This window comes from Hemiscyllium ocellatum, chromosome 5 (genome assembly GCF_020745735.1).
Source record: "Hemiscyllium ocellatum isolate sHemOce1 chromosome 5, sHemOce1.pat.X.cur, whole genome shotgun sequence".
NCBI classification, from domain to species: Eukaryota; Metazoa; Chordata; class Chondrichthyes; order Orectolobiformes; family Hemiscylliidae; genus Hemiscyllium; species Hemiscyllium ocellatum.
In genome coordinates this window covers 90662897-90689691 of record NC_083405.1, presented here as the reverse complement: position 1 = coordinate 90689691, position 26795 = coordinate 90662897, and the positions used below count along the sequence as shown (strand labels likewise).

At 40.3% G+C, this 26795-nt stretch overlaps 1 protein-coding gene and 1 pseudogene across 1 annotated transcript; both read left to right on the top strand.

Moving 5' to 3' along the window:
- The first annotated feature begins 1877 nt into the window (after nt 1-1877).
- On the top strand, nt 1878-24892 carry nsun6 (NOP2/Sun RNA methyltransferase 6). The gene is made up of 11 exons (XM_060825570.1): nt 1878-1984; nt 4622-4777; nt 6511-6599; nt 7267-7376; nt 7728-7881; nt 9502-9583; nt 12879-12998; nt 15211-15355; nt 15853-16001; nt 22360-22485; nt 24281-24892. Exons 1-11 carry the CDS (start codon nt 1907-1909, stop codon nt 24497-24499), a joined length of 1428 nt encoding a protein of 475 aa, XP_060681553.1. The 5' UTR covers nt 1878-1906; the 3' UTR covers nt 24500-24892.
- Nucleotides 24893-26124: 1232 nt separating this feature from the next.
- On the top strand, nt 26125-26243 carry LOC132816271 (5S ribosomal RNA; annotated as a pseudogene).
- Nucleotides 26244-26795: the final 552 nt, after the last annotated feature.

Genomic DNA, 26795 nt, shown 5'->3' with positions numbered 1-26795 from the left:
GGCAGCAGTGCTAACCACTGAGTTACTGTGAACATAAGAACTATGAGCAGGAGTAGGCCATCAGGCCCATCGAGCCAGCTCTGCTACTCAACAAGATCATGGCTGATCTTTTTGTGGACTCAGCTCCACTTATCTGCCCACCCACCAGAACTGTTAATTCCTTTACTGTTCAAAAATCTATCTGCCTTAAAACCATTCAATGAGGTAACCTCAGTTGCTTCACTAGGCAGGAAATTCCACAGATTCACAACCCTCTCAACTCCGGATCAACCTAGTGAACCTTCTGTGAACCCCCTCCAGTGCCAGTACATCCTTTCTCAAGTAAGCTCTTCATAATCTTAAAGAATTTGACCAGGTCACACCTTCAGAATTTTTCTGTTCTGACAACACAGCCACAGTTTACTTAGCTTTTCCTGAATGTTATGCTTTTCTTACTTTTGTTAGGATATTGGTAAATCCTTCTTGCATGTTACCCACTGCCTTTCTATCCGGTTGGTGCAGGTTTCCTGTTATTTTGCTGTGCTTGTGAATGTTTGAAAATGCTAAGGAATAAAAATAAGTACTTGGGTAAAGGAATTCATTTTTGAAAAACTGATTTACAATTTTCCTGGAAGAAGGGATGCTCTCTCTTTTGGAGCAGTTCGGCACTTAATTGCATCAAACCTTTGTATTCTCTGTGTTTAGGTACACCAATATTGCTGTAAGGAAAGGAGTTTCAGGATTTTAACTCAGCAATAGTAGAGGAACAATATGTCGTTCTAAGTCAGAATAATATTTGACTTTGCTTGGAGCTTGACAATTTTAGTAATGGAAGCTTGGGAATATACTTGTTCTTAGAGATGATCGAGGTTTCACGTTTGGAAAGTCCTATTGAATAAGGCTTAGTCAGTTATTGTAGTACATCTTGCAGATGTTGGAGTGAATGGTTAAGGTGGTAGATAAAATGCCCAGTTGAGCGGGATAATGTTGGACCTATTGAATGTTGTTTGAATTGCACTCATCCAAATAAGTGAATTGTGTTCCATTACATTGTTGACTTGTGGCTTATAGATGTTGGTAGAGTTTGGGGAGTCAGGAGGTTAATATCTGCTACAGTATTTTCTGCCTCTGACCTGCTTTTATTACCACAGTATTTTATGGCTTGTCCAGTTGAGTTTCTAGTCAATAGTAATCTCCAGGTTCTGATATTTGGGAATTGTATAATGTCAATGAACACCAAGGGAGGATAGTTAAAATCTCTTCCATGGAGGTAGTCATTGCATGGCACTTGTATGGGTGAATGTTACTTGTCACTAATTAATCCAAGCCTGAATGTTATCTTGATCTTCCTGAATGAGGGCAAGGATTACCTGCCATCATCAGCAAACGTTCCCACTCTTGACCTTACTGATGGAAAGTTTATCATTGATGAAGCGACTGAAGATGGTTGGGCTGGAACACTGTCCTGACGAACTCCTGCCACAGTCCCTTGAGGCTGATGAATAGCCTCTGACAACCACAACCAGTCTGCAACAATCACAACGACCTTCCTCTATGCTAGTTTTCTTGCAGAGTTTTCCCTTTGATTCCCACTGACTTCATTTTCACTTGGGCTCCTTTTTGTCACACTTTGTCAAATGTTGTTTTAATATTATGGGTGGTGACACACACCTCATTTCTGGAATTCAGTTGTCTAAGCATTTCATTTGTTTAAAAATCTGACTGTAGCATCTCCAACCTGCAGTGACATCTTTTCAGTATCAGTAATTTAGAACACACTACTGTTTAGTTGCAGTTTACTAATATCTTGAATTGAAATTAACCCTGTACTCTTGGGGAAAAATGCTACAGATTTTTGTATAGTTTGACCTGTATTTGTTATTTTATTTCAGTGAAACCTGGGTTCGAAGCCACTGAATACAGCAAAATGGTCCTAGTGTTCCCCAGAATTTCTCTGAAGCCGGAGGTGGAGGCATATCTCCTAAGTGTCTTTAAGAATAAAGAGGTAAGGATCCATTTAAAAAAGTGACATTCAAAAGAAGTAACTTGAAAAGGTACTATTAAGAGTTATGAAATACCAGATAGTGCTCTGACTCAATGATTCTGGATTAGTGGTGCTGGAAGAGCACAGCAGTTCAGGCAGCATCTAAAGTGCAGCGAAATCGACATTTCGGGCAAAAGCCCTTCACACTCAATGACACAAGTTACTATGGCACATATTTAGACTGTGGTGATTGCTAAAATTCTTTCATTCCTGAACACACTATTTCATTCCTGAATTCCTTTAAGTAGTAAGTTTATGTATAATACAAAACCAAAAATAATGTAAAATATGGTTGGATTTTTGCTGCACTGTAATTAGTTTTCATTCATTGAGTATGGTCTTCATTAAAACATCAGTTTGTGTATAACTGAGAAAAGGCACATTTTGTCAAAGCTTTTTGTTTGGCACTGACCAGCATAATTCACAAGAATACCAATTGGGAAGATCAAGCATAGAGTCATACAGCATGGAAACAGACCCTTCTGTCCAACCAGCCAAATATAATTCCAAAGCAAAGTCCCATTTGTCTTCTGGCCCGTATCCCTCTAAACCTTTCCTATTCATGCATCCATCTAAATATCTTTAAATGTTGTCATTGTACCTGCATCCACCACTTCCTCAGGAAGTTCATTCCACGTGCGAGCCACCTTCTGTGTAAAACATTTGCCCCTCTTGTCTTTTTTTTAAATCTTTCCTCTCACCCTAAAAATGTGCCCCCTAGTCTTTAAATTCCCCATTTTAGGGAAAAAACGACTACCATCAACTCTATCTAATAAACTTCTAACAGGTCATCTCTCAACCTCCTACACCTCCAGTGAAAATAGTCCCAGCGTTATCCATTCTTTCTTTATAACTCAAATCTTTCAAACTTGACAACACCCTAATAAATCAATTCTGAACCCTCTCCAGCTTGATAATATCCTTCCTATAAGTGGGTGACCTGAACTAGACACAATATTCCAGAAGAGGCCTCACCAATGTCATGTACAACCTCAACATAAAGTCTCAATTCCTTTCCAATGTCTGGTGAATTGCATCAAACAGCATGTCCTTTCTGCTGATTGCAACAAGCAAAGTACTAGCTGTACCCAACTAGTCTGTGCCTACAAAATAGTCAGCAGATATTCAACTTGAAGTGTGCTTCTGAATTCGGACAAAATTTGCTGGATAATCCTAAATGTGCAAAGAATAATGCTGAAACCACTATATTAACATAAATTGATACACAAGGCCCTGTTTTCTGCAAATGGAAGGAACATATACATGTATAATCACTGCACCTGTTTCAACTATGAAATAGGTAATAGCCATTCACTGGTTGATTTCTCAGGACAATGCTGTAAACAATCAGAGTCAACCTCCCTGGTTTAAAATTTAAATAAAGCATGCAGTTAACTGTCAATCATTATTAATGGGTACATTCTGTATAGCAGCATCTCTACCAGTCAGAATCCATTGGTCAATAAATCATCATTATCTTCTCATTGCAGGGTAAATATCAGTTTTGCCCTTGGGTCAGTATTCTTGCAAATGGTCCTGTTTACTTTTAGAGCGTTTTCTAGACAAAATTCCGTGGCAGATCCATTCAAGGACTCAGCGGACAGCACTGGTGTGAATTGGCACTGTAACCATGCCCCCATTTGCACCAGCAGATGTTGTTTATCTTGGTTGAAAGGACACTGCAGCAGTTATTTAGAGACAGTAAGTGAGGGAGGTGGAATGCAAGGGTTGCAGAATCAGTGGTGGGAGAGTCAAATGTCTGCTGGTTTGTAGTTGCAGTTTGGTATGGTTTCAGTTCTGGGCAGTATGGTAATACAGTGGTTAGCTCTGCTGGCTCACACCACCAGGAGCCTGAGTCCAGTTCCAGCCTTAGGTGATTGTGTGGAGTTTGCATGTTCTCGCTGTGTCTGAGGGGCTTTCCACTGGTTGCTCCGGTTTCTTCACACCTTCGAAACACATGCAGATTAAGTGGATTTTTCATCCTAAATTACCCCGTGGTGTCCAGTGATGTGCAGATTGAGTGGGTTAGCCGTGGTAAATGTGGATATACAGTGATATGGTAGGAGGTGGGTTTGGATGGGATGCTCCTTGGAGGGTTGGTACATACTCAGTGGGCTAAATAGCCTCTCTCCACACTGCAGGAATTTTATGATTTAGTGTTGATCTGGAACCAGGGTGAGGGGTGGCTTTCGCAAGTCACAGTGGGATAATCTGGCACTTGTGGAAGGTCAATGGTGAATCAGTGTCAGTTTTACAGTTAGCTAGGAATTAGAACAAGACTTCATCACTCCGATTTTTCCTAGTTAACTGTAAGGTAAGTGAAGTAGAACTCTTGAGGTGAGGTCGCTAATTTCAACTGGGATTTCCAAAATTCAATTTACTGATAATTCCTATGGAATCAGCTGCATCAGTACTTCTACATGGTCCCAAAATGCAGCTGGTACCTACACTTCAACAACAATCATCTTCCTAATGCATTTGCTGGGTCTTTTAAGTCTTATAATTGTTTACTCAATGCACCTAAAAACTGACTTTACTGTACCACTTAATCATATTTTTAAAAATTCTTTATTTTGAGAGTATATGTTGTATTTTTAGATTCTGGCAAATATACAATCTGAACAGTCCAACTTTAAATTTGAATCTCTACTGAGCCGTTTATCACATCCTCCAGCTTTCACATGCATCAGGGTCAATACTTGTGCAGCATCCACTGATCAAGTTAAAAAGCTGTTGACTGAAGAGCTCCAGAAGGTTTGATCTGCTTCAGTTTGTTCATAATTTAAAGATGTTAAATCGTTCTGTGACTTCACCAGGCTAACCAGATTTACTATCTCGTTTTCTTTTCTCTACAGTATTTTGTCTGAATGTAATATGTTGACTAACAAAATGGATTTACATCAAAATGAGGTTCAGAACAACACGATGATTTATTTGTTTACAAAAGTTACCAGCAAGTTGTTCTAGTTAAATTGTTGAGTTATGAAGTTTAGGAGTACAAAATTATTTATTTCAGTTGAAGTACCTATACAATTTATATTTTGTGAGTACAGTTGTGTGCCATTGGCATGTTATGTTGCAAGTTGATTGAAGATGTATAACTGTCTAATTTCCAAAGAGATTTTCACACACCTGCACAAACTCCAATGAAATGCATTGAGATACAATTTCAGACAGAGAAATTACCTGTCTGTCCTTCAGGAAATTGGGAATGACTGATAATTAATTATGTTGATTGCTGATTTTTAAAAAATATATTGTCATTGATACTCTGTGGCAAAAAATTTGTAATATTGGAAATTGCTAGTTAAAATCATCACATTTGTTTACAATCAGATGCACATTTAAGAGCAAATAAAATGGATGCGAAAGGCAGAAGGCACCTTTTTTGGCAAACAATCAAACTTTTGAACACTTTGGTCTTACTGGCTTTCTGGGGAGTACAAAGCAAAAGTGCATGGGTTGCAAACTTTCTGAAGTGAATGTTAAAACTGTTCTATTCAAAAATGGTAAGAATATCAGTAAACTGAACAGTCGAAATTTTCCTTAAAGCAAATCATGCCATCTCAAAACACTAGTTTGTTTTACAGAGGTTTTGAAAAACTAGATATTCATTGTCCCTCTATAATTGATGCTTTATTTGACTGTATTCTTCCAAAGAGATGAATTGAGAGTTCAGTATAATGCCTGTTTTACTTGTCTGATCCAAATGAAACTCTCCTGCATTGTAAACATGCATGATTGGACTTGTAGGTTTAGAGAATGATACCTGGACTTAAGAGGTTAAGTTATGAGGAGAGATTATATAAATTAGTCCTGTTTTCTCTAGAATTTAGAAGGTTTAAGAGATGATCTGATCAAAGTCTTCAGTACATTAATTGTAAAAGACCAGGTAGATAAAGATAAACTATTTAAATTGATTGTGGATTCTGGAACTAGGAGGCATAGTCTGAGAATTAAGGCCAGACTATTTGGAGAGATGTTAAAAGCAATTCTAAGCAGAGGTATTAAGGGATATTGGCCAAGGCATATATATGGAGTTAAGCCACAGATCAGCCATGATCACATTGAAAGGTGAAACAGACTTATGGGGTTGAATGGCCTTCTCCTGTTCCTATGTTCTTATCAATTAGATGTAGAAGTAGGTTATTTTGCCCTACAAGCCTGCTCTGCCATTAGCTATGTTCTTGTCTGATCTCTGTATATTTTATATAATATAGTTATAAGTAATACATGAGATGTTATTCAGTACTGAGCTTAGAGCAGAAGAAGCCTAAAGCAAGGAATATATTTTTATAAGCAAGGAATCATTCATTTAAAAGCATGCTGCATGCTTTTGAAGAAGTAACTAAATTAGTGTATGAGAGTTATTTATGTTTAATTCACTCAAGGTTTTAAGAGAATTTTGCAAAATTATATGTATTGTTAAAATTAAAAATATTTTGGTGACTTTGAAGATTGACTTAATTATATTACTTAATTTATAGCAATGTAAAGGATGGCCTATGAGTGATATTCCAGTACTGGAACATCCAGAGCTTCCAGATGTTCTTCTAATACCAGTTATTGGTCCTAGGTATGGATATAGACTAAGATTGAAGAAAGAAATTCACTCTAGAACGCTCATTAATGTTGTTCGTTCACTTCCTGCATTTCTCCTTCCCAGATACCCCACTATTCTCCCTCTGCCTTACCACTCCTCCCCACCCTGCTCAGCCTCCTTTCCTCTGCCCAACCTCCTACACTCACTTCTTTTCCACTCTCTCTCTTACACTCCCTCTTTCTCTCCCTCTCTCTCTTATCTCTGCTTTTCTCTCTCCCACTCTGACCCTTTTTCTTGCATTTTCTCTCCTCCCTTTCTCTTTCCTCCTTTTTCTCTCCCCTCATTTTTTCTCTCTCACACACACACACACACACACACACACAACAACAAACACACACACACACACACACACACACACACACTCCATTCCCCATCTCTCCTGCCCTCTCTACCTCTCCTTTTCTCTCTATTTCTCTTCTCCCTTCTCTCCATCCCCATCTCCACCCATGACCCCTCAATTTAACCTGTGCCTTGTCATCTATTATCCTTTTTTCCCTAAAATAAGTCATGATTTGATTTTTTTTTAAGAAAAAACTGTCATTAATTTCTTAATATATATTTGAAATAGATTGAAAGGAATCTAATTCAATGTTACATATTCAAGGAAATTTGTTTGAAAACAGTTATTTCCTGTTTCCAGGATAAATCTGCAGAGGCATTCCATAGAAGTGATTGTGGGGGCACAGTGTGGGAATGCTGTACTTCGTGGAGCACATGTTTTTATTCCTGGCATCCTCTCCGCTCCAAAACGTAAGCTGTGTTTATATCATCTTACTGGTCCACTTTGAAGAAAATTATTTCCATTCTGGAGTGTGCAGTCATGTCATAAGTTTAAAGATTTGGTATACAGTCTTTCTAAATTATATTGTTCACTGCCATATCACATGATATCTTTACTCATTTAGTCTAAAGGGATTGTGAGTTAGAACTATGTGTAAACAAGTCTAAAATATCATTTTGCATTCACCCATTAAGACTAACCAAAGTTACAAACAAATAGTGTAAAAATCCTTCTATATAGTCCAAAGTTAATCCTAGATTTTGCATTTTACTTTTCATTTATTTATCCGGAAAAATGAAAATGCTCTTCCTTTGTTTCAGTAATGAGAGCTGAGGATGCTGTTTCTGTATATTCCGATATTGGTGGCAAGTGTAAAAGAGGTGCAGTAGAGTTCGTGGGATCAAAAACATTTGTAGGGAATGGAATTGCTGAATTAAGTCGCAATGAAATATTTTCCTCAAATTGCACTTTAAGGTAAATGTTTTGAAGTATTGTGTGCTTTTGAGCACAGTTGCTTTATTATTTCCAAAATAATCACATATATTGAGTCAGAACCAAACTTTCTATTAATCTTATTAATCCTATCACGGTGCTTGATGAATTATAGATGTGGTCCACTCCTTGAATATTCTATTCCTGACTTTTGTAAAAGCTTTGTAACATGTCCAACAATTATTTGAGATTTGGGACACACATGGTGCATAAATTGTTTAAAGAGTTTTAACTTTTAATGATGTATTTTAGAAATGAACGTGAACCATAGAATATCATGGTTATCTTAGGGAACTGTGGTAATGTCCCTTTTTCTGAACTAAAAAACCCTGGTTCAAGTCCCAACAGCTCCAGAAGTGTGTTGACCTGTTGGTTTAAAAAAAAAATCACAAAATAGGATCATAGATAATAGGTCAATTCATTCATCCTACTGATCTCATTCCACTATTCAGTTTTATCCTGACTGAGCTGTACCTGTGTCTCCTCCCACCAATCTTGGTTACGTAACCATTAACTAAAGCCGATCAAAGTAATTTTTGAAATTTTTAATTGACCCTGCAGCAATAGTTTTGGGAGGGAGACCTGTGGATTTTAACTGAAATTTGAAGATGCAATTCCTGACAATATTTCTAAGTGGCTGAGCTTTAACTTTTCGTCTGTGCTCCTTTGTTCTGTACTCTCTCACTGATGGAAATGATTTCTCTCTATCTATCCTATAAACTCCATTAAACAATTAAGCATTTCATTTAGATCATTCCTTCATCTTCTATTTTCAAAGGGAAAATATGCCTCGTTCTCTGCAACCTGTCCTTCCAACTGAATCCTTCTAGCCCCAACATCATTCCAGTGAATCTGCACTGAAACTTCTCCTAAAACAAGTGTTCTTCCTGAACTGCATTTACAACTGCACTGTGTAATCTAATGGCACAGTGGTTAGCACTGCTGCCTCACAGCGCCTGTAGACCCGGGTTCAATTCCCGACTCAGGCGACTGACTGTGTGGAGTTTGCACGTTCTCCCCGTGTCTGCGTGGGTTTCCTCCGGGTGCTACGGTTTCCTCCCACAGTCCAAAAATGTGCGGGTCAGGTGAATTGGCCAAGCTAAATTGTCCGTAGTGTTAGGTAAGGGGTAAATGTAGGGGTATGGGTGGGTTGCGCTTCGGCGGGTCGGTGTGGACTTGTTGGGCCGAAGGGCCTGTTTCCACACTGTAAGTCTAATCTAATCTAATCTAGTTTCTAATCAGATCTTTATAGAACTGCCACATAACATTTACCCCTTTGTATTCTGGTCTTTTTGAGATGAAATCAGTGTTCCATTAGCTAACATGTATTCCCACGATATTTTATGTTAACAGTAATAATCGATCCATTTGATTTAGTTCAAAAGCAGATTTTTTTACAAATTAATTTTTTTTTGACATAACGCTAAGTTTGTCACAAAGTAGAGCGAATGGATAACAAAGACCTATATAACATGAAGCTGGTATCCTTTATACCAATATTAATGCATTCCCAAAAATCTATTAAAATGCTTAAAGATTTTATTTGTGGCTGATGTGTCCAATATTTTTGAAGTACTGCATTTGCCATATCTTCATTCCCAGGGGTGTGGGAATCAGAATGACAGAACCAGTTTATATCAGCCCATCATTCGACAATGTCTTACCTAGTCTGCTATTTTTGCAGGTATGGCTACATTTTACTATTGCTTGTAATTATATGTGCAAAATTGTTTCATGTGTCATTGCAAATCATTCATTATTTATTTCATTCCATTATTTATTTCATTTTGCTTTTGCTGGATTTGCTGAGAGCTCTGCACTTTCTGCATGGCATTCCCGAAGTATTTCTTGTACAGAAACAAAAGTGGAAAATGCTGCAAATACTCAGCAGCAGGTCTGGAAGCATCTGTGGAGACAGAAACTGAGTTAAGGGGCTGAATTTTGCAGCATGCTGTGGTGCCTGCCAGACTGGCTCCCTGCCAAAAGGGCTGAAGGCAAGCCCACTCAGGAAAGGACATCTATCCTGCAAGCTTGACTTGGGAGGACAAACATATGTACCTCAGACAGCCTTAGATGCCAGCTAATCTAAGGCTAGGAGCTGAAATAACTCCACAGAGGCCTGCATCCCATCACCAAGTCTTTAACACTGCTCCAGCTTCCTGTCAGAATCTCTGACACTCCTGTTCTTTTTTTCTGTTTTTTCTTTTGAAATGTCTGACTCTCCTGTCCTTTTTCTTCAGAGCCTCTGCCACTCCTGTTTTTTGTTTTAATTTTCCCCCACACTATTGCCTAACTGCAGTAGTGCTTATTTTTCCTCCGCACCCATGTCGTGTGTCTGCAGGTGTGAGACCCAGTGAAAGACACAAAGTATACAAATCTTTATTCAATTTCACCACCAGCAAGAAAGGAAACATCCCAGTGGCCAGTGACAAGCGGTGCCCTTGTTAGAGGGCAATGCTGCGTGATCAAACAGTGAGGGGGAAGGGAAGGAATTAAATCAAAATAGAGTTGGATGGGGAAATAATACACTTCACTCCCTGCAGTGCCCAGCTCTCCCTGAATAGCTCAAGGGTGTTGGTGGAGACAGCGTGCTCCTTCTCCAGAGACACCCGGGCTCTAACATAACTGCTGAAGAGGGGCAAGTAATCAGCTCTAATGATCCCCTCCACAGCCCGCTGCCTGGACCTGTTTATGGCCAGTTTAGCCAGGCCCAGGAGCAGGCCCATTATGAGGTCAGCAGACCTGCCCTCCCCTCTCCGTACCGGGTGCCCGAAGATCAGGAGCAACCAGAAACAGAAGAACGTTTTTAAGAAAATCAAAAAGAGAGTGCAAGTGCCCACACCCAATGTATACATTGTCCACGGACTCCACAGCACCACAAAACAAGCAGTTGGGCTGGGAGTCCATGAACCACCGCAATCTGCGGTTGCATGCAGCAACCACCACCCCAGATCCCCGAGAGAAAGGGGGAGCACTCCTCCATAGAGAGCCCTCCACTAGAGATCCCCTGACCGGTGGCCAATCGGCACACCAAGATGTCTCCGGGTGGTGGATGAGGGAGAAGAGGTGGACGGTGTGCAGCAGCCGTCTGTACAGGGCCTGCTGTGATATCTCCTTAAAAGGGACAAAACTAAAATTCCGGAGGCAGGTCAGGTTGTGGGGCACAGGTTCCTGTGGAAAGTACGGGACCTTGGGGACACTCCTGCTCCACTCTATCAGCCAGGACTCCCTGATTGGGTTGTTAATCTGGTCCAATCAGGGAATTCATATTCTGTGAGGTCTACCTGGCTGACCTGGTTACAGTCAGTGGGAGCCATGGTCACTGCCAATACTAAACTCGGATTGGAGAAAGTGTTCAATGCTGGATCAGGACTTAAGTTTTGTGGATAGCAGGGCATGGCAAATGAGTGGGTTGTGAGGCCATGGGAATGGGGAACTGTAGGGGCAAAGGGGTTTGCAGCTAAGTCTTAGGTCTCAAGGAAAGGAGTCATGTGTTGAATGCATTAAGGAGGGGTCCCTCATTACCAACCCACTTGGGAACCTGCGGGGCTGGGTTCTTGGCATGGACACTTCCTTCTGCCAGTTAAATCACAATTGTGGTGTGATTAAGGGCCAGCCAGTGCATTCCATGCAGTTGGTAAAGTTGCAGTGGGAACAGGAGTGTGTGGGTGGCAGGCTGGTTACCTGCTGGACTTTGCACTCTGCTTTCCTCCTCATCCTGCATTGAGATTCACTGACTGGGGAGTGTATCATGTAGCCCAGTGATTCAGCTCAGTGACCAGAATTAGATGAAATTTGACTTATGGACCCGGTTTGAAGTTGGTCTACATGAAGGGAAGGTCTGTGATAAAGTGGAATTATGAGTGAATCTGAATCACAAAGGTTGGAATTTCAGTTAAATCCACATCGAAATAATTGGTTTTAGAGACAGTTGCTGAGAAAACAGATATGGTTGTGTAACTGAGCTTTATTAGCTGCCTAATCAAATAAGAGAAGAAATCGTGAAAACAAAACACAGATGAACAAGATAAAGGAGACAAGATCATTGTTGGGCAGAAGGGCAAAATTCCTTCAAAATGGGCAACTCTGGAAGAGGTAAAAACAATGACTGCAGGTGCTGGAAACCAGATTCTGGATTAGTGGTGCTGGAAGAACACAGCAGTTCAGGCAGCACCCGAGGATGCCTGATGAAGTATTCCTGATGAAGGGCTTTTGCCTGAAAAGTCAATTTTACTGCTTCTCGGATGCTGTCTGAACTGCTGTGATCTTCCAGCACCACTAATCCAACTCTGGAAAAGAAATGGTCTGCTAATGTTCAATACATTTTAATTTCTTTTTCAGTTCTGATGAAGAGTTACAATGTGAAATGTTGACTCTTTTTTTCCTTCTACATGTGCTGCTATACCTGCTGAATATTTTTTTTTCAGGTTTCCAGCATTTGTAGTATTTTACTTTTGCACTATCTTTGTGTTTTCAACAGTTGTTAATTTTTTATTCATTAAGCATAAAGAAGGAAGGTATACATATTGATTGTTGTTTAGGGCATCCTTGGCAGAAGAATAACAATCTTTGCTTTTATTGACTCATGTCATCCTTGTCAAATTACTTTGAAATGCAATTCCACTTGTCAGCAATCACCCTAGAACTAAATACCCCTTTAGCTATTTAATGTCCTTAGCAATGGGCAAGGTACTGAAGAATCAGGCAGAGTAATATTTGTGCAATTCATTTAAAGCGGATGTTTTTACTATCCACTTAAACACTGAAGGTATATTTAAATAGGTGATGTTAACAGACATGTGGTGTCACCTAAATCCTACCCTTTTTGTGATAAAATATTATTCTATATTGTTTTGAGAGTTTAATTTTGGAAGTAATTGTCTTAATATATATGGAGGTTTTAACTTAAGATATAGTAAACATACAAAATAAATCATGGAGGCCTACACAGCAAATAATATACTTCTCTTAATATTCAGAACTTGCCATCTGTGGTAGTGAGTCATGTGTTGGATCCCAAACCTGGAGAGCGAATCTTGGATATTTGTGCTGCTCCCGGTGGAAAAACCACCCATATTGCAGCATTAATGAATGATAAGGTAGGACACAACACTGAAAAATAATCTACTTTGTGAAATAAATTAGACTACTTTGACCAAAATACTGGACACATTTTTTAATTTTAAAAAATGGTGGGATGTTTGTTTTCACCAACAAAACTACCCCCTGAATTCAGCAGGGCATGTAAATAGAATGGTTAAGAAGACATATGGGACACTTGCCTTTAAATAGTTGTGGCAAAAAATATAAGAGCAGGGTGGTTATATTGATGCTGTACAGGACTTTGAGCTTAGGCCACAGCTGGAGTACTTTGTGCAGTTCTGACCACCACACTATGTGATTGCACTGGAGGGGATACAGAGGAGATTCACCAGGAATTTCCCTGGGAAAGAGCATTTTATTGATAAGAGGCTGGATAGGTTGAGGTCCTTTAGAGCACAAAAGGTTAAGGGGGGACTTGTTTGAGATGTATATTATTGTAAGGGCATAGACAGGGTGGATAAGAAACAGAACTTCTCCTTAGTTGAGGGTCAGGAGGTGTATTTTAAGGTGAGGAGCAAAAGGTTTAGACATTTGAAGAAATATTTTTCACCTAGGGAATCTGGAATGCACTGCCTGGGAGAATAGTAGAGGGGGGAATCTCACAACCTTTATTAAGTGCATGGACGAGCACTTGAAGTATTATTCAAGGTTATGGGCCAAATGTTGGAAATTTGGACTTGTATAGTTTTGTCAATGCAGACTCAGTGGGCCAAAGGGCCTCTTCTGTGTTTTGAGTCTTAATATTTTAAATCTGCTACCCTTACTCACTTTGGCCTCCAAGTGGCTCCAGACCTTTGGAAATGTAGTTGACTTTGAACAGCCCTCTGAAATGCCTAGCAAGCCCAACTAGTAATGGGCAACAAATTCTGGTCTTAATATTGACAATCACGTCCCCTGAAAGGATAAAGGAATATGTTAGTTAGCTTAAACATTTAGTACAGGTAAACATGTCATGTAAAATTTCATCATTTTAATATCATTCTATGAAATAGAACACCATAGTGTGCAGAATTATACAAATTAATCTTACCATCCTAAATCCTCATTCAAATTATGTTCAAGCTAATGTCAGCCTTTAAGGATCAACAACTGCAGTAATGAACTGTGAAAACGTTGATGTAGAGCTAAAGAGGACCAAGCGAAGGATTTTGGTTTCTTTTTTTTTAATCTGACCTCTTCCAAAATTAAGATAAATTGCCCTTTGCAGATTGAAAAAAAGCTTATTTTTTGACCAAAAATGCATGATTTTTAGAATGGGAATGTTTAAAAAGTAATTTGTGATTTGGGACCATTTCCTATAAGACAGTTTAGGGATTTACCTTTCAGCTCCTGTAACCCTTGCATCTTTCCCAGTTGAGAGAGAGTCCTCATTTTTAACAAGAAATAGATTTTTTTTAGGATGGGGTCAGAACTGACAGAATTATTAAGCAATTCTGTTCATTTCTTCTTAGTACAATCACTGCTATTCTTGATAAACAGTAATCAGCATGGGCCATTTCTAACAACATTTGGTGGAATAATGACTGTTTAAGTGTATGTTATATCCTTTTCTGTCCTAATTTTGCGTAATATTCTGCAATGTGAGGGTGAATTAGACGTGGGTTTGGAAGGACTATGCAGTAGTGGTAGGGCCTATGCACTCATCCTTACTATAATGTATATAATCTTGTGTGTTGTGCTTTAATTGGTGTATGATTTTGGTTCCCTCTAATGGTATTTTGATGCATTGGTTTTTTTTTAATGGTTATTGTTACTTGTCTGTTCAGAAAAATATAACCATACAAATTAAACTCTTATACATGAAACTGTCATTTAAAATTTTAGACCAGAATTATTTATTGCAATTTAGAATTTTATCACATTTTAATAATTATGGAAAAAATATAGTTGTAAGCTTCAACTTTGAGTTAGTATATGGTTTAGCAGATAAAATGTACTATTTTATAATTTAGTAATATTGTTTCCTAACTGAATATTTCAAGTTCAGCAATAAAATTCCCCATAACAGTTTGTCAGCAGATAAAGAAAATGATTGCAGATGTTGGATATCTGAAATTGTGTTCTGACAAAGCACAATACTTTTGAAAATTAACATTTTTACTTCCATAGGATTTTGTCTGGTGTGCATTTCTGTTTTTGACTTTGATAATTGTAAACATACAAAAACAGTAACCTCACTAAAATTTGGAACATTTAATATTTTGACAGGGGGAAGTAATAGCAATGGATAAAATTGCGAATAAAGTGAAGAAGATAAAGCAGAATGCTGAGAATTTACAACTAAAATGTATTAAAGTGTTTTGTTATGATGGAACAAAAGCACTGGCAAAGGAAGGCATTTGGGATGGGCAAGGTATGAAAGAAATCAAGAATTGAATAACATTAGACAGCACGGAGAAGTTGAGATTGTGCTTCTATTTAAAAAAGACTTTGTATTCTAAAATATGCCTTGTGGCCTAAGGATGTGACCAAGCAGTTTTATTATTCTGTGAATGTCTAGGTGTAATTTCCAACATTTACTTGTACATCTTTAACACTTTAGAACAAAGCCTATTAGCATACCATATTTTGTTCTGCCTAAGATGAATTGTAGGAAAATGAAGATTGAAGCAGATTTGATGTTGAGAGAATATAAATATGAGACATGTTTTAATTCTGACTTCTTCACGGCATATGACATAGAAAATTATTTAATTTGAGATGCTTTGAAGGATATCATCAGAGAATTTATTCGAACTGCCATGCTTAAATTCAACCTCGTTGAAACACAGTACAATTCTTATCAAATTTAAGAGCATGGTCATTATGTTTGTTTCAATTGACGCAGCTAAATATTTTGGATTTCTATAGCAGGACCTCCATTTCTACCGGAATCCTTTGATCGTATACTTCTGGATGCGCCTTGTAGTGGGTTAGGTCAGAGACCAAATATGGCGTGTGATTGGAGTTTAAAGGAAATCACTTCTTATCCGCCATTACAGCGAAAATTGTTTAGAGTGGTAAGCTTTCCCTTCTGTATAGTTCTGTCTGTAAGCAGGTTCTGTTTGTTTTACACAACTGAAATATAATAACTGAAAGAAAATTCATTGAAGATTTATATATATTTTCTTGTCTTTGAAAAATAAATCCGTTTTCAATGTTTGGAATGGTGATGGCTTTGTGATTATTATTACAAGGCAATTAATGCAGATAACAAAAAATGCTGGAGATCACAGAGGGTCAGGCAACAGCCTCAGAGAGAAAGCAAGCTAAAATTTTGAGTTTAGATGATTCTTCATCAGAGTTGACATGAAGTGTGAATGGGCCAGCATTTCTGCATTGACGGATGGGCTTGGATTGTTGGGGGACAAAGGATGTTGATAGCTCAGATTGTGATTAGAATGTGAGAATGGCAGAACAATAGCATGTCTAACTTCCAGACTGTAAAGCACAGACACTCCCACTGGGATAGGGGGAGTGGACAGAGAGAGGACATGATAACAGAGAATGTAACAAGCAAAGCTAAAAGAAAGGGAAGGGATGAGTTTACGGTCTGACGATCTTGAACTAAATTTTGAGCACACAAAATTGTAAAGTGCCTAGTCTGAAGATCGGATGTTGCCTTTCCAGTTTTTAGAACATAGAACAGTACAGCACAGAACAGGCCCTTCAGCCCACGATGTTGTGCCAACCACTGATCCTCATGTATGCACCCTCAAATTTCTGTGACCATATGCATGTCCAGGAGTCTCTTAAATATCCCCAATGACCTTGCTTCCACAACTGCTGCTGGCAACGCATTCCATGCTCTCACAACTCGCTGTGTAAAGAACCTGCCTCTGACATCCCCTCTATACTTTCCTCCAACCAGCTTAAAATTATGACCCCTTGTGTTAGTCATTTCTGCCCTGGGAAATAGTCTCTGGCTATTGACTCTATCTATGCTTCTCATTATCTTGTATATCTCAATTAGGTCCCCTCTCCTCCTCCTTTTCTCCAATGAAAAAAGTCCGAGCTCAGTCAATCTCTCTTCATAAGATAAGCCCTCCAGTCCAGGCAGCATCCTGGTAAATCTCCTCTGAACCCTCTCCAAAGCATCCACATCTTTCCTATAATAGGGCGACCAGAACTGGACGCAGTGTTCCAAGTGCGGTCTAACCAAAGTTTTATAGAGCTGCAACGAGATCTCATGACTCTTAAACTCAATCCCCGTGTTAATGAAAGCCAAAACACCATATGCTTTCTTAACAACCCTGTCCACTTGGGTGGCCATTTTAAGGGATCTATGTACCTGCACCCCAAGATCCCTCTGTTCCTCCACACTGCCAAGAATCCTATCCTTAATCCTGTACTCGCCTTTCAAATTCGACCTTCCAAAATGCATCATCTCGCATTTATCCAGGTTGAACTCCATCTGCCACCTCTCAGCCCATCTCTGCATCCTGTCAATATCCCGCTGCAGCCTACAACAGCCCTCTATACTGTCAATGACACCTCCAACCTTTGTGTCATCTGCAAACTTGCTGACCCATCCTTCAATCTCCTCATCCAAGTCATTAATAAAAATTAAAAACAGTAGAGGCCCAAGGACCGAGCCCTGTGGAACACCACTCACAACAGACTTCCAGGCAGAATATTTTCCTTCTACTACCACTCGCTGTCTTCTGTTGGCCAGCCAATTCTGTATCCAGACAGCTATGTTCCCCTGTATCCCATTCCTCCTGACCTTCTGAATGAGCCTACCATGGGGAACCTTTTTGTTGTGATTTGCTGGAGCATTGCAGCATGCTGAGGACAGACAAGTGGGCATGCGAGCAGGACATTGTGTTAAAAAAGGCCAATCATTTTAACACAGTCATTTTAAGCGCCATCGCCAACGTTGCATAAATGCTGCCCCCTCCACTCACATCAGCTCTGATGAAGAACCATCTAGACTCGGAACATTAGCTTGCTTTCTCTCCATGGATGCTGCCTGACCTGCTGTGATCTCCAGTACTTTTTGTTTTCAGTACAGATTCCAGCATCTGCAGTAATTTGCTCCAATTAATTGAGACACCCAGGTAATGTTCCTGGGTCTAGGTTTGAATTTTACCATGGCAATTCGATACCAATCTTGAATTAACAGTTTAATGATTGTCATAAAAGACCATCTGGCTCACTGATATCCTTTAGGGAAGTAAACTGCCATCCCTACCTGGTCCGGCCTACATATGACTACAGACCCACAGCGATGCGGTTGACTCTTAACTGCTCTCTGGATAATTAGGGATGGGTAATAAATGCTGGCCTAGCTACTTGGGTGTTTCTACCATAACATTTTTGCCATACTTATGCTTTGTAATCTCCACTAATAGTAATTAATGAACTCGTGTTGTCAATAATGAATGTTTTTATGTATTATTTATACTATGTATTATGTACATATACACATGCATTATGTATACATTGGGGATCGAAATTTCATCCATAGATTTGTGATTTCTAATGCTTATTATGGAAAACAAATCAAGGATGCTGCTTTGACTCTATTGTATATTCCCGACTAGCCTCAGCAGTAAAATCTAACTTGAGGAATTGGGTTGATAATGAAGGCTGGCTGTACCAGAGCCAGGTGAATTGGAGGAGCTATGGACTCGTGACTAGGGTGGAGATCCCTGTCTATACATGGTGAAATGCCCTCTATCTTTGGGTTTGTCTGATTACTTCTCACTTTATTACTGGATTGGGAACCTCTCTCTTTTTTATTTTGCCAGAATCATCATGGAGAAATTTAAATATGTTCAAGAAAATGTTCTCTATACCAAGTAGATAGTCCTTCTAGAGAAGAGGTAAAACCTGACCTCCTGTTGGGAAGTAAGGCAGGGCAAGTGACTGAGCTGTTAGTGGGGGATCACTTTGGGACCTGTGACCATAATTCTATGAATTTAAAGATAGGTTAGATTACTTACAGTGTGGAAACAGGCCCTTCGGCCCAACAAGTCCACACCAACCTGCCGAAGCGTAACCCACCCAGACCCGTTTACCCCTTCACCTAACACTACGGGCAATTTAGCATTTTTTTTGGATTGTGGGAGGAAACCGGAGCACCCACGCATGGGGAGACTGTGCAAACTCCACGCACAGTCGCCCGAGGTGGGAATCGAACCTGGGACCCTGGTGCTGTGAGACAGCAGTGCTAACCACTGAGCCACCGTGCTGCCCCAAATAGTTATGGGAAAAAGATAGGCCTGGTTCACAAGTTAAAATTCTGAATTTGGAGAAAGGCCAATTTTAATGATATTAGACAGGAACTTTCAAAAGTTGACTGGGGAAGGCAGTTCACAGGTAAAGAGTCCAGTGCCAGCTAGTTCCTATTAGTGTGAAGACAAGGCTGGCAGGACTAGGGAAAATTGGATGATTAGAGATATCAAGACTCTGGTCAAGAGAAAGAAGGATGCATATGTCAAGTTTGGACTGCTGTGATCAAGTGAATTTCTAGAATCATATGTAGGCAAGACCAGTAAGGGTAGTAATTTTCCTCCCTAAAGGGCAGAAATGAACCAATTGCATTTTTACAACAATCAAGAATGCTTGCATGGTCATCATCATTAGGCCAGCTGTCTAATCCAGACTTTTATCAAATTCAGATTTCACTATCTGCCATGGTGCATTTCAAACCTGTGTTACTAGTACATTGTCTTGGGGTTCTCTCCCGCCGACCTAACGAATACTCCTCCACTGACACACTTGTTTGATTGGTGGAACTGGTCCTCACTCTCAACACTTTCCCCTTTTGAATTCTTCCACTTATCAGACCAGAGGTGTAGCCATGGGCACCTGCAAGGGCCCCAGCTATGCCTGTCTCTTCGTAGGGTACGTAAAACAGTCCATCTTCCATAATTACACCTGCAGCATCCCCTATCTTTCTCTCCGCTACGTCGATGACTGTATTGCTGCCTCATGCTCCCAGAAGGAGTTTGAATAATTCATCAACTTCACCAACACCTTTCAACCTGACCTCAAGTTCACATGGATCATCTCGGACACCTCCCTCCCCTTCCTGGACCTCTTCGTCTCCATTTCCAGCGACATCCCAGATGTCCTCCTATTTCAGTTACCACAATTTCCCTTCCCACGTGATCAACAATGCCCTCCAATACATCTCCTCCACTTCCAGCACCTTTGCCCTTGAACCCCATCCCTCTAACCACCACAAGGCTAGAACCTCCACTCCCAGTCCTCACCTTCCACTCCACTAATCTCTGGATACGTGCATTATCCTCCACCTACAGACAGACCTCACCACCAAGGATATATTTTGCTCCCCACCCGTATCTATGTTCCATAGAAACCATTCCTGAACAACTCCCTTAGGTCCACGCCCCCGACCAACCCACCCTCCACACCCAGCACCTTCCCTTGTTGCCACCGGAGGTGTAAAACTTACGCCCAAACCTCCCCACTCACCTTCGTTCAAGGCCCCTAAGGATCTTTTCACATCCAGCAGAGAATTTCCTGCACATCCACCCACCTCATCTACTGCGTCCATTGCTCTCGATGTAGTCCCCTCTACATTGGGGAGACAGGATGCTAATTCGTGGAGTGTTTCAGAGGACATCTCTGGCACACACGCACGATGCAACTCCACCTGCAAGTCCTGGCCTCCTCCACCACCAAATCAAATCCATCCGCTAACTGGAGGAAGAATACCTCATCTTCTGCCTTGGTACCTTTCAACCACACAGCATCCATACCGACTTCACCACTAGTTTCCAAATCTCCCCTATCTCCATCTCATCCCAGATCCAACACTCCAACTTGGTACTACCCTTTTGACCTGTCCTACTTGTTCATCTGCCTTTACACCGTACTGCCCCAGCCTCCTCATTGACTTATCACAGTTACTCCCCCCACATCCGCATCCACCTATCGCCCTCACACCTACCTTCTCCCCCAGCAACCCCACCCATTTATTTCTCATTCCCCTTCCCTCTTTGTACTCCTGATGAATGGCTTATGCCTGAAATATCGACTCTCCTGCTCCTCAGATGCTGCCTGACCTGTTGTTCTTTTCCAGCACCACCTTTTTTGGATGCTGACTCTCCAGCACTTTCTCCCTATTTCTGGATTGCTCGTTCACTGAAATTATCCCATTGCCACTATTTCTGATTGATAGTCTGATTGATAGCCAGTTCCCGTAGTTGAGACGCTAGATAAAAGCTGGATGCAGCAAACTATTGTGTCATATAAAATAGTTGTCAGTCATCATTCCAGCATTTCACTTGCATTGTGGAGGTGAACTGCAGCCTCGATTCATTTTGTTTGTTTTCACTTTTGGTGGCTGGAATTAAAAGCTCATGTTTGAATTTGTCAGATTGCTCTGCTGTACATGATGTTCCTTTACTGGATAGTGCAGGTCTACAGTGGACACTGGAGACAGAATAGCAGTGACTTAGAAGGTGTTTAGATAGGATGCAGCTAGAGACAGGTAAACTGTGTGCCCTGGTGTTTAACCATAACAAAGGTGAGAGATTGTGGAGTGATTACATGTGAGGGTGTGTCAGACGTGGCCTTGTGGCTGTTGTGCAATAGCATTGCTGGGACAGCACTGGGATGTAATTCTTGTCCTGGTGCATAGTGGCCTTGCAAAGAAGGTGTGGACACCAGGGATACCTATCTTTTGGCAGATATCCCATAAGTGGCTGGTTGTTCTGGGAACAGCACATGGTAAGACAGGGTGAAGATCAGGTGAGAGCAGTGCCATAAGGAAGGGCCTGGTTAGTTTTAATGAGGTGAGTTTGATAAGATCCACTCATCAGATATTCTGCTAGGCTTCATGCCAAGGAACTCTGTACAAAACTCTGCAAAACTCTGAAAATCTCTCCATTGCTATAACAAATCAAACTGCAAATTGGAGGAACAACACCTCATCTTCAGTCTGGACAGCCTCCAGCCCGGTCAAGTGCTCCAATTTCAATTAACCTCCCTTCCCCTCGCCCGACTCTCTTCCCAGCCCCTCCCTTCCATTCCTCTCGTTGACCCTTCCAGCCACCAACCAGATTCATTCCTCCCATCAACCAACCAGGTCGTACCCTCTACGTGTATTCAACTCCCCCCACACACACACCCACCCACACCCACCCACACGCACCTTTTATCTGCAGCACCTTTTACATCCACTCCCAATCCTGAAGAAGGTTTACACCCAAAACATTGACTTCTCCACCTCCTGATGCTGCCTGGCTGGCTGTGTTCTTCCAGCCTCCTGCTTGTCTACATCTGCAGTTTTTTTGTCTCTAACCATGTTGAGTATTTCTGCTTTTATCTTAGAATTCTAGCTTCTGCAATTTTTTGATTTGATGTTTGCCTCTGGTTTCTAACTTTGAAATGTTTTCCTAGGCAGTGAACTTACTAAAACCTGGAGGTGTTTTGGTATATAGCACTTGTACAATAACACTGGCAGAAAATGAAGAACAAGTTGCCTGGGCACTCGATTCTTTTCCTTGTTTAAGCCTACAGTCACAGGTAAGTATGTAATTAACCTAGTTAATGCAGCTTATAAAATGATAGACCATTTTCTCCAATAAATCTGTGTGATTTGTACATAGAGTCATAGAGATGTACAGCATGGAAACAGCTCCAACCTGTCCATGCCGACCAGATATCCCAACCCAATCTAGTTCCACCTGCTAGCACTCAGCCCATATCCCTCCAAACCCTTCCTATTCATATACCCATCCAAATGCCTCTTAAATGTTGCAATTGTACCAGCCTTCACCACATCCTCTGGCAGCTCATTCCATACATGTATCACCCTCTATGTGAAAAAGTTGCCCCTTAGGTCTCTTTTATATCTTTCCCCTCTCACCCTAAACCTATGCCCTCTAGATCTGGACTCCCCAACCCCAGGGAAAAGACTTTGTCTGTTTACCCTATCCGTGCCCCACATGATTTTGTAAACCTCTAAGATCACCCCTCAGCCTCAGACGCTCTGTGAAAACAGCCCCAGCCTGTTCAGCCTCTCCCTATAGCTCAAATCCTCCAATCCTGGCAACATACTTGTAAATCTTTTCTGAACCCTTTCAAGTTTCACAACATTTTTCTGATAGGAAGGAGACCAGAACTGCACGCAATATTCCAACAGTACCTTTTAAATTTGATTTTTTTTAAAATTGGAAATATTTTTTAAAATGGGTAATACTGGCATCTAGCCAGTGATGCCTCTATCCCATGAATGAGTAAAAGATGCATGTTTATCTGATCATATTCATTGCTGTGATCTGAAGCTGTTAAGTGCTTAGTCGACCATTCTTTAATCATTCATGGGATGTGGGCTTGGCTGACTATGCCAGCTGGTTCTGTATGTTGACCCTTTGGTGGATGTGGTGCCAATCACACAGGCTTCTTAGCCAGGTTAGTGACAACCTGCTAAAGTGTTGTTTGAGCTGCACTTTTCTGGGCTTATGGAGAATATTTTACCACACTCCTGACTTGTGCCTTGTAGATACTGAACAGGCTTTAAATGCGAGGTGAGTTACTTGCAGCAGGTTTTCTAGCCTCTGACCTGCTCTTGTTGCCATAGTATTTATAGGGAGCTGAATAAATACTTTGTACCGATGTTCACTGGGGAGGACTTCAAAAGCATTCTAAAATTACTGAAAAAAAAGAGGCAAAAGATGAGGAGGAAATAAATGTAATAATTATCATTTGAGAGCAAGTATTAGGAAATCTTGAATGTGGCTAGAGACAGAGAAATCCACTGGACCAGTTTTATCTTGGGATGCTTGGGAAGTAGGTACTAAAGTACGGTACTTCTAAAACTTCATACATTTTAAATTAAGTTGGGGTGTCACTCCCATTACCCAACCCTCGTAACTACCATTGTTTCAACATTCTGTCACAATCTTAGTTCTTGGTATCATGGCTGTCAGTATTGTTGTGGTTTCACCAACCTTAAGTAACTTTTTATTTTTGTGGAGAAATGGGTGTAATTAATTCTTCATTTTAGGACTTTAGACTCAGCATGTATATCAAGATCCCAGGTAGAATTTTTTATAAGTTTGTGCTTCTGAAATAAAAAGTTTTACTTCAACTTTGATAATGAAGTTGTTGTTGTCTCTTTGTATTTAAATCATTTTTCATAATTAGAGGTTTTATGTTTATAATGTCATTTTGCAATGTTCTACATGATATGAGTGAAAAGAGAATGTTCATAAAGTTTAAATTTAATTTCTTTGCAAATGCAAAAACAATCTATTTGCTTCAAAAACACTACTTTTAATGGATTAGGTTTTCTTTTTAAACATGCATCTTTTCATAGGAACCTCACCTGGGTGAAGAAGGAATGATGGGTGCTGGTCTGTCCAATGATCAGCGGCAATTGCTGCAGAGATTTGATCCAGCCAGCGTGACTGAAGGGCATACCAGTGTTTCTTGTTCGGATCTGGACAGCAGCCAGATAGAACACTTAATCAAGTCTGCTAATAAGGACACAATAGGCTTCTTTATTGCTAAATTTATGAAGATGCAGGATGGCTAACAGTTATTAACTAATTAAAATAACCCAAATTCTGGAAATTCAAAACAAAAACAGGAGATGATGGGAATTAGATGCAGGTCAGTTAGCATCGGTAAGGAGTTTAGATCTGGTTATTGATGTTTATAGTGTACATCCATTCATTAGTGGTTTAATAATTTGTAGGTTCTTTGTGAACTGAAAACCTGAAGCTCCGTTAAGAGCATCATCAGTATATTCTTGTGACGGCAATTCAAAAGCATTGTTGCTATGGTAGCAGTAGATTTTGCCAGCTGTTCAATGGGGTCATAAACCATGCAGTGAGAAAGATCATTATAGGCTTTTGCATTTTATACAGAACCCAAATTGCAACATTTGGTTTCAGCCACTTACTCACTTCTTAAAAACAAGGTTTGTGGATGGAATGTACACAACTGCATGTGAAATGTATGTACTTAATGTTGAATTTTATGAGTTTCATTTTATATTTAAACATAACTGAATATGTTTTGTGATTTATAAAATAGAAATGTGAATTTTTTTGTCATTTGTAATTTTTAATAATTGTTAAATTTTGTACTTTTATAGGTGATGAATGAAATAGACTAATATAAGCAATAAAATTGCACAGCATTTGCAAATACTCAATGTAATCAAGCAGCATCAACATTGCTTCAAATTTATTAAACAAATATATTATAGTACTTTGATGACATAATAGTCAGCCTAGATAAAGGGAACCAGGAAACGAAATAAATATCCGGTATAATCAGGTACCACATATCAAGGTAATTAGCAAGATGAGGTCGAGGTGTTGGAGGTAATAAAGGTAAAGTCACCATAGTCTTAGCAGATCATAAGGCTGCTGTCCCATTAGAGATAACTTGATGGTTTAACATGAAGGTCATCACACCTTGGCCATTTCTGGTCTCCTGACTATAGGAGAAATATTGTTAATCTTGCAAGGGTGCAGAAAAGATTTACAAGAATGTTGCCGGGGTTGGAGGGTTTGAGCTATAGGAAAAGGCTGAATAGGCTGGGCTATGTTCCCTGCAGTGTTGGAGGCTGATGGGTAACTTTGTTGGGTTATAAAATTATGAGGGGCATGGATAGGTTGAATGACCACTGTCTTTTTCCCAGGATAGGGGAATCCAAAACTAGAGGGTATAGATTAAAGGTGAGAAGGGAAAGTTATAAAAGGGACATAAGGGGCAATTTTTCACATAGAAGGTGGTGTGTGTATGGACTAAGTTGCCAGAGGCAGTGGTGGAGGCTGGTACATTTACAACATTTAAAAGAGATGTGGGATGGAAATATTCAGCCTAAGACTCGCTCGTATTGATCTGAATTAAAGAAAATGACTCGTGCCACACAAGCCTTGAGTTATTGACTGTTTCGTGAGCTCACAGGGAGAGACAAATCGACCACGATGATCACAAGTCACTCCGACGAGTTGCAGAGGGTTGCATGGTTATATAGGTTACAATCATTTAACAATTAGCAAGCTGTTAATTGAACCATAATGAGTAAGTGGGCAATTGGCCCAGTCACTAGACTCAGTCACGTAGCTGTCTGGACAGTGCTAGTTAGTATTTGATAAGCAATGTTAGTATAACAATAGCTTATTGTAAAAGAAGAACATTCCCATGGCCTACGGCCATACTAGTCTGAAAATGCCTGACCTCGTCTGACCTCGGAGGCTAAGCAGCCTCAGGCCTGGTTAGTACTTGGATGGGATTCCGACTGGGAATACCAGATGCATTCGGCTTTTTTGATCACACAGCATTGCCCTTTGATGTGAAGGGCGCTGCTTGTCACTGGCCACTCGTGTGTTTCCTTTCTTCCTGGTGGTGGAAATTTGAATAAAGATTCATACACCTTGTGTCTCACACCTGCACACACACAACATGGGAGCTGGGGAAAAAATAAGCACTACTGCGGTTAGGTGGTAGGATGGGGGTTTAAGAAAGAGAAAAAAGGACAAACAGGAATGTCAGAAGTTCTTAAAAAAAAAAGAACATTCCCATGTTGGGACAGAGTTCACTGAGGTGCTAGGACAACTACAAGGACAGCCATCTTGCTGAGGGCAGGAGCACACAAGCAAACACTAAGATGAGAAATTAAATGGATTCCAGGCTTTCAATTTGTGACAAGACAGCTGCTTGGGTTACAACAAATCTCCCACAGTACATGAATGGGAGGAGTTTAGAGGGATATGGGCCAAATGGGACTAGAGTAATTTAGGATGTCTGATTGGCATGGATGAGTTGGACAGATGGGTCTGTTTCTGTGCTGTATCATTCTATGACAGTTGTTCATA

Coding starts and splice junctions, on each gene's coding strand:
- nsun6 (XM_060825570.1), top strand. CDS start 1,907: ATGGTCCTAGTGTTCCCCAGAATTTCTCTGAAGCCGGAGGTGGAGGCA. Junction 1,985..4,621: donor GTGTCTTTAAGAATAAAGAG/GTAAGGATCCAT, acceptor TTGTATTTTTAG/ATTCTGGCAAATATACAATC. Junction 6,600..7,266: donor ATACCAGTTATTGGTCCTAG/GTATGGATATAG, acceptor TCCTGTTTCCAG/GATAAATCTGCAGAGGCATT.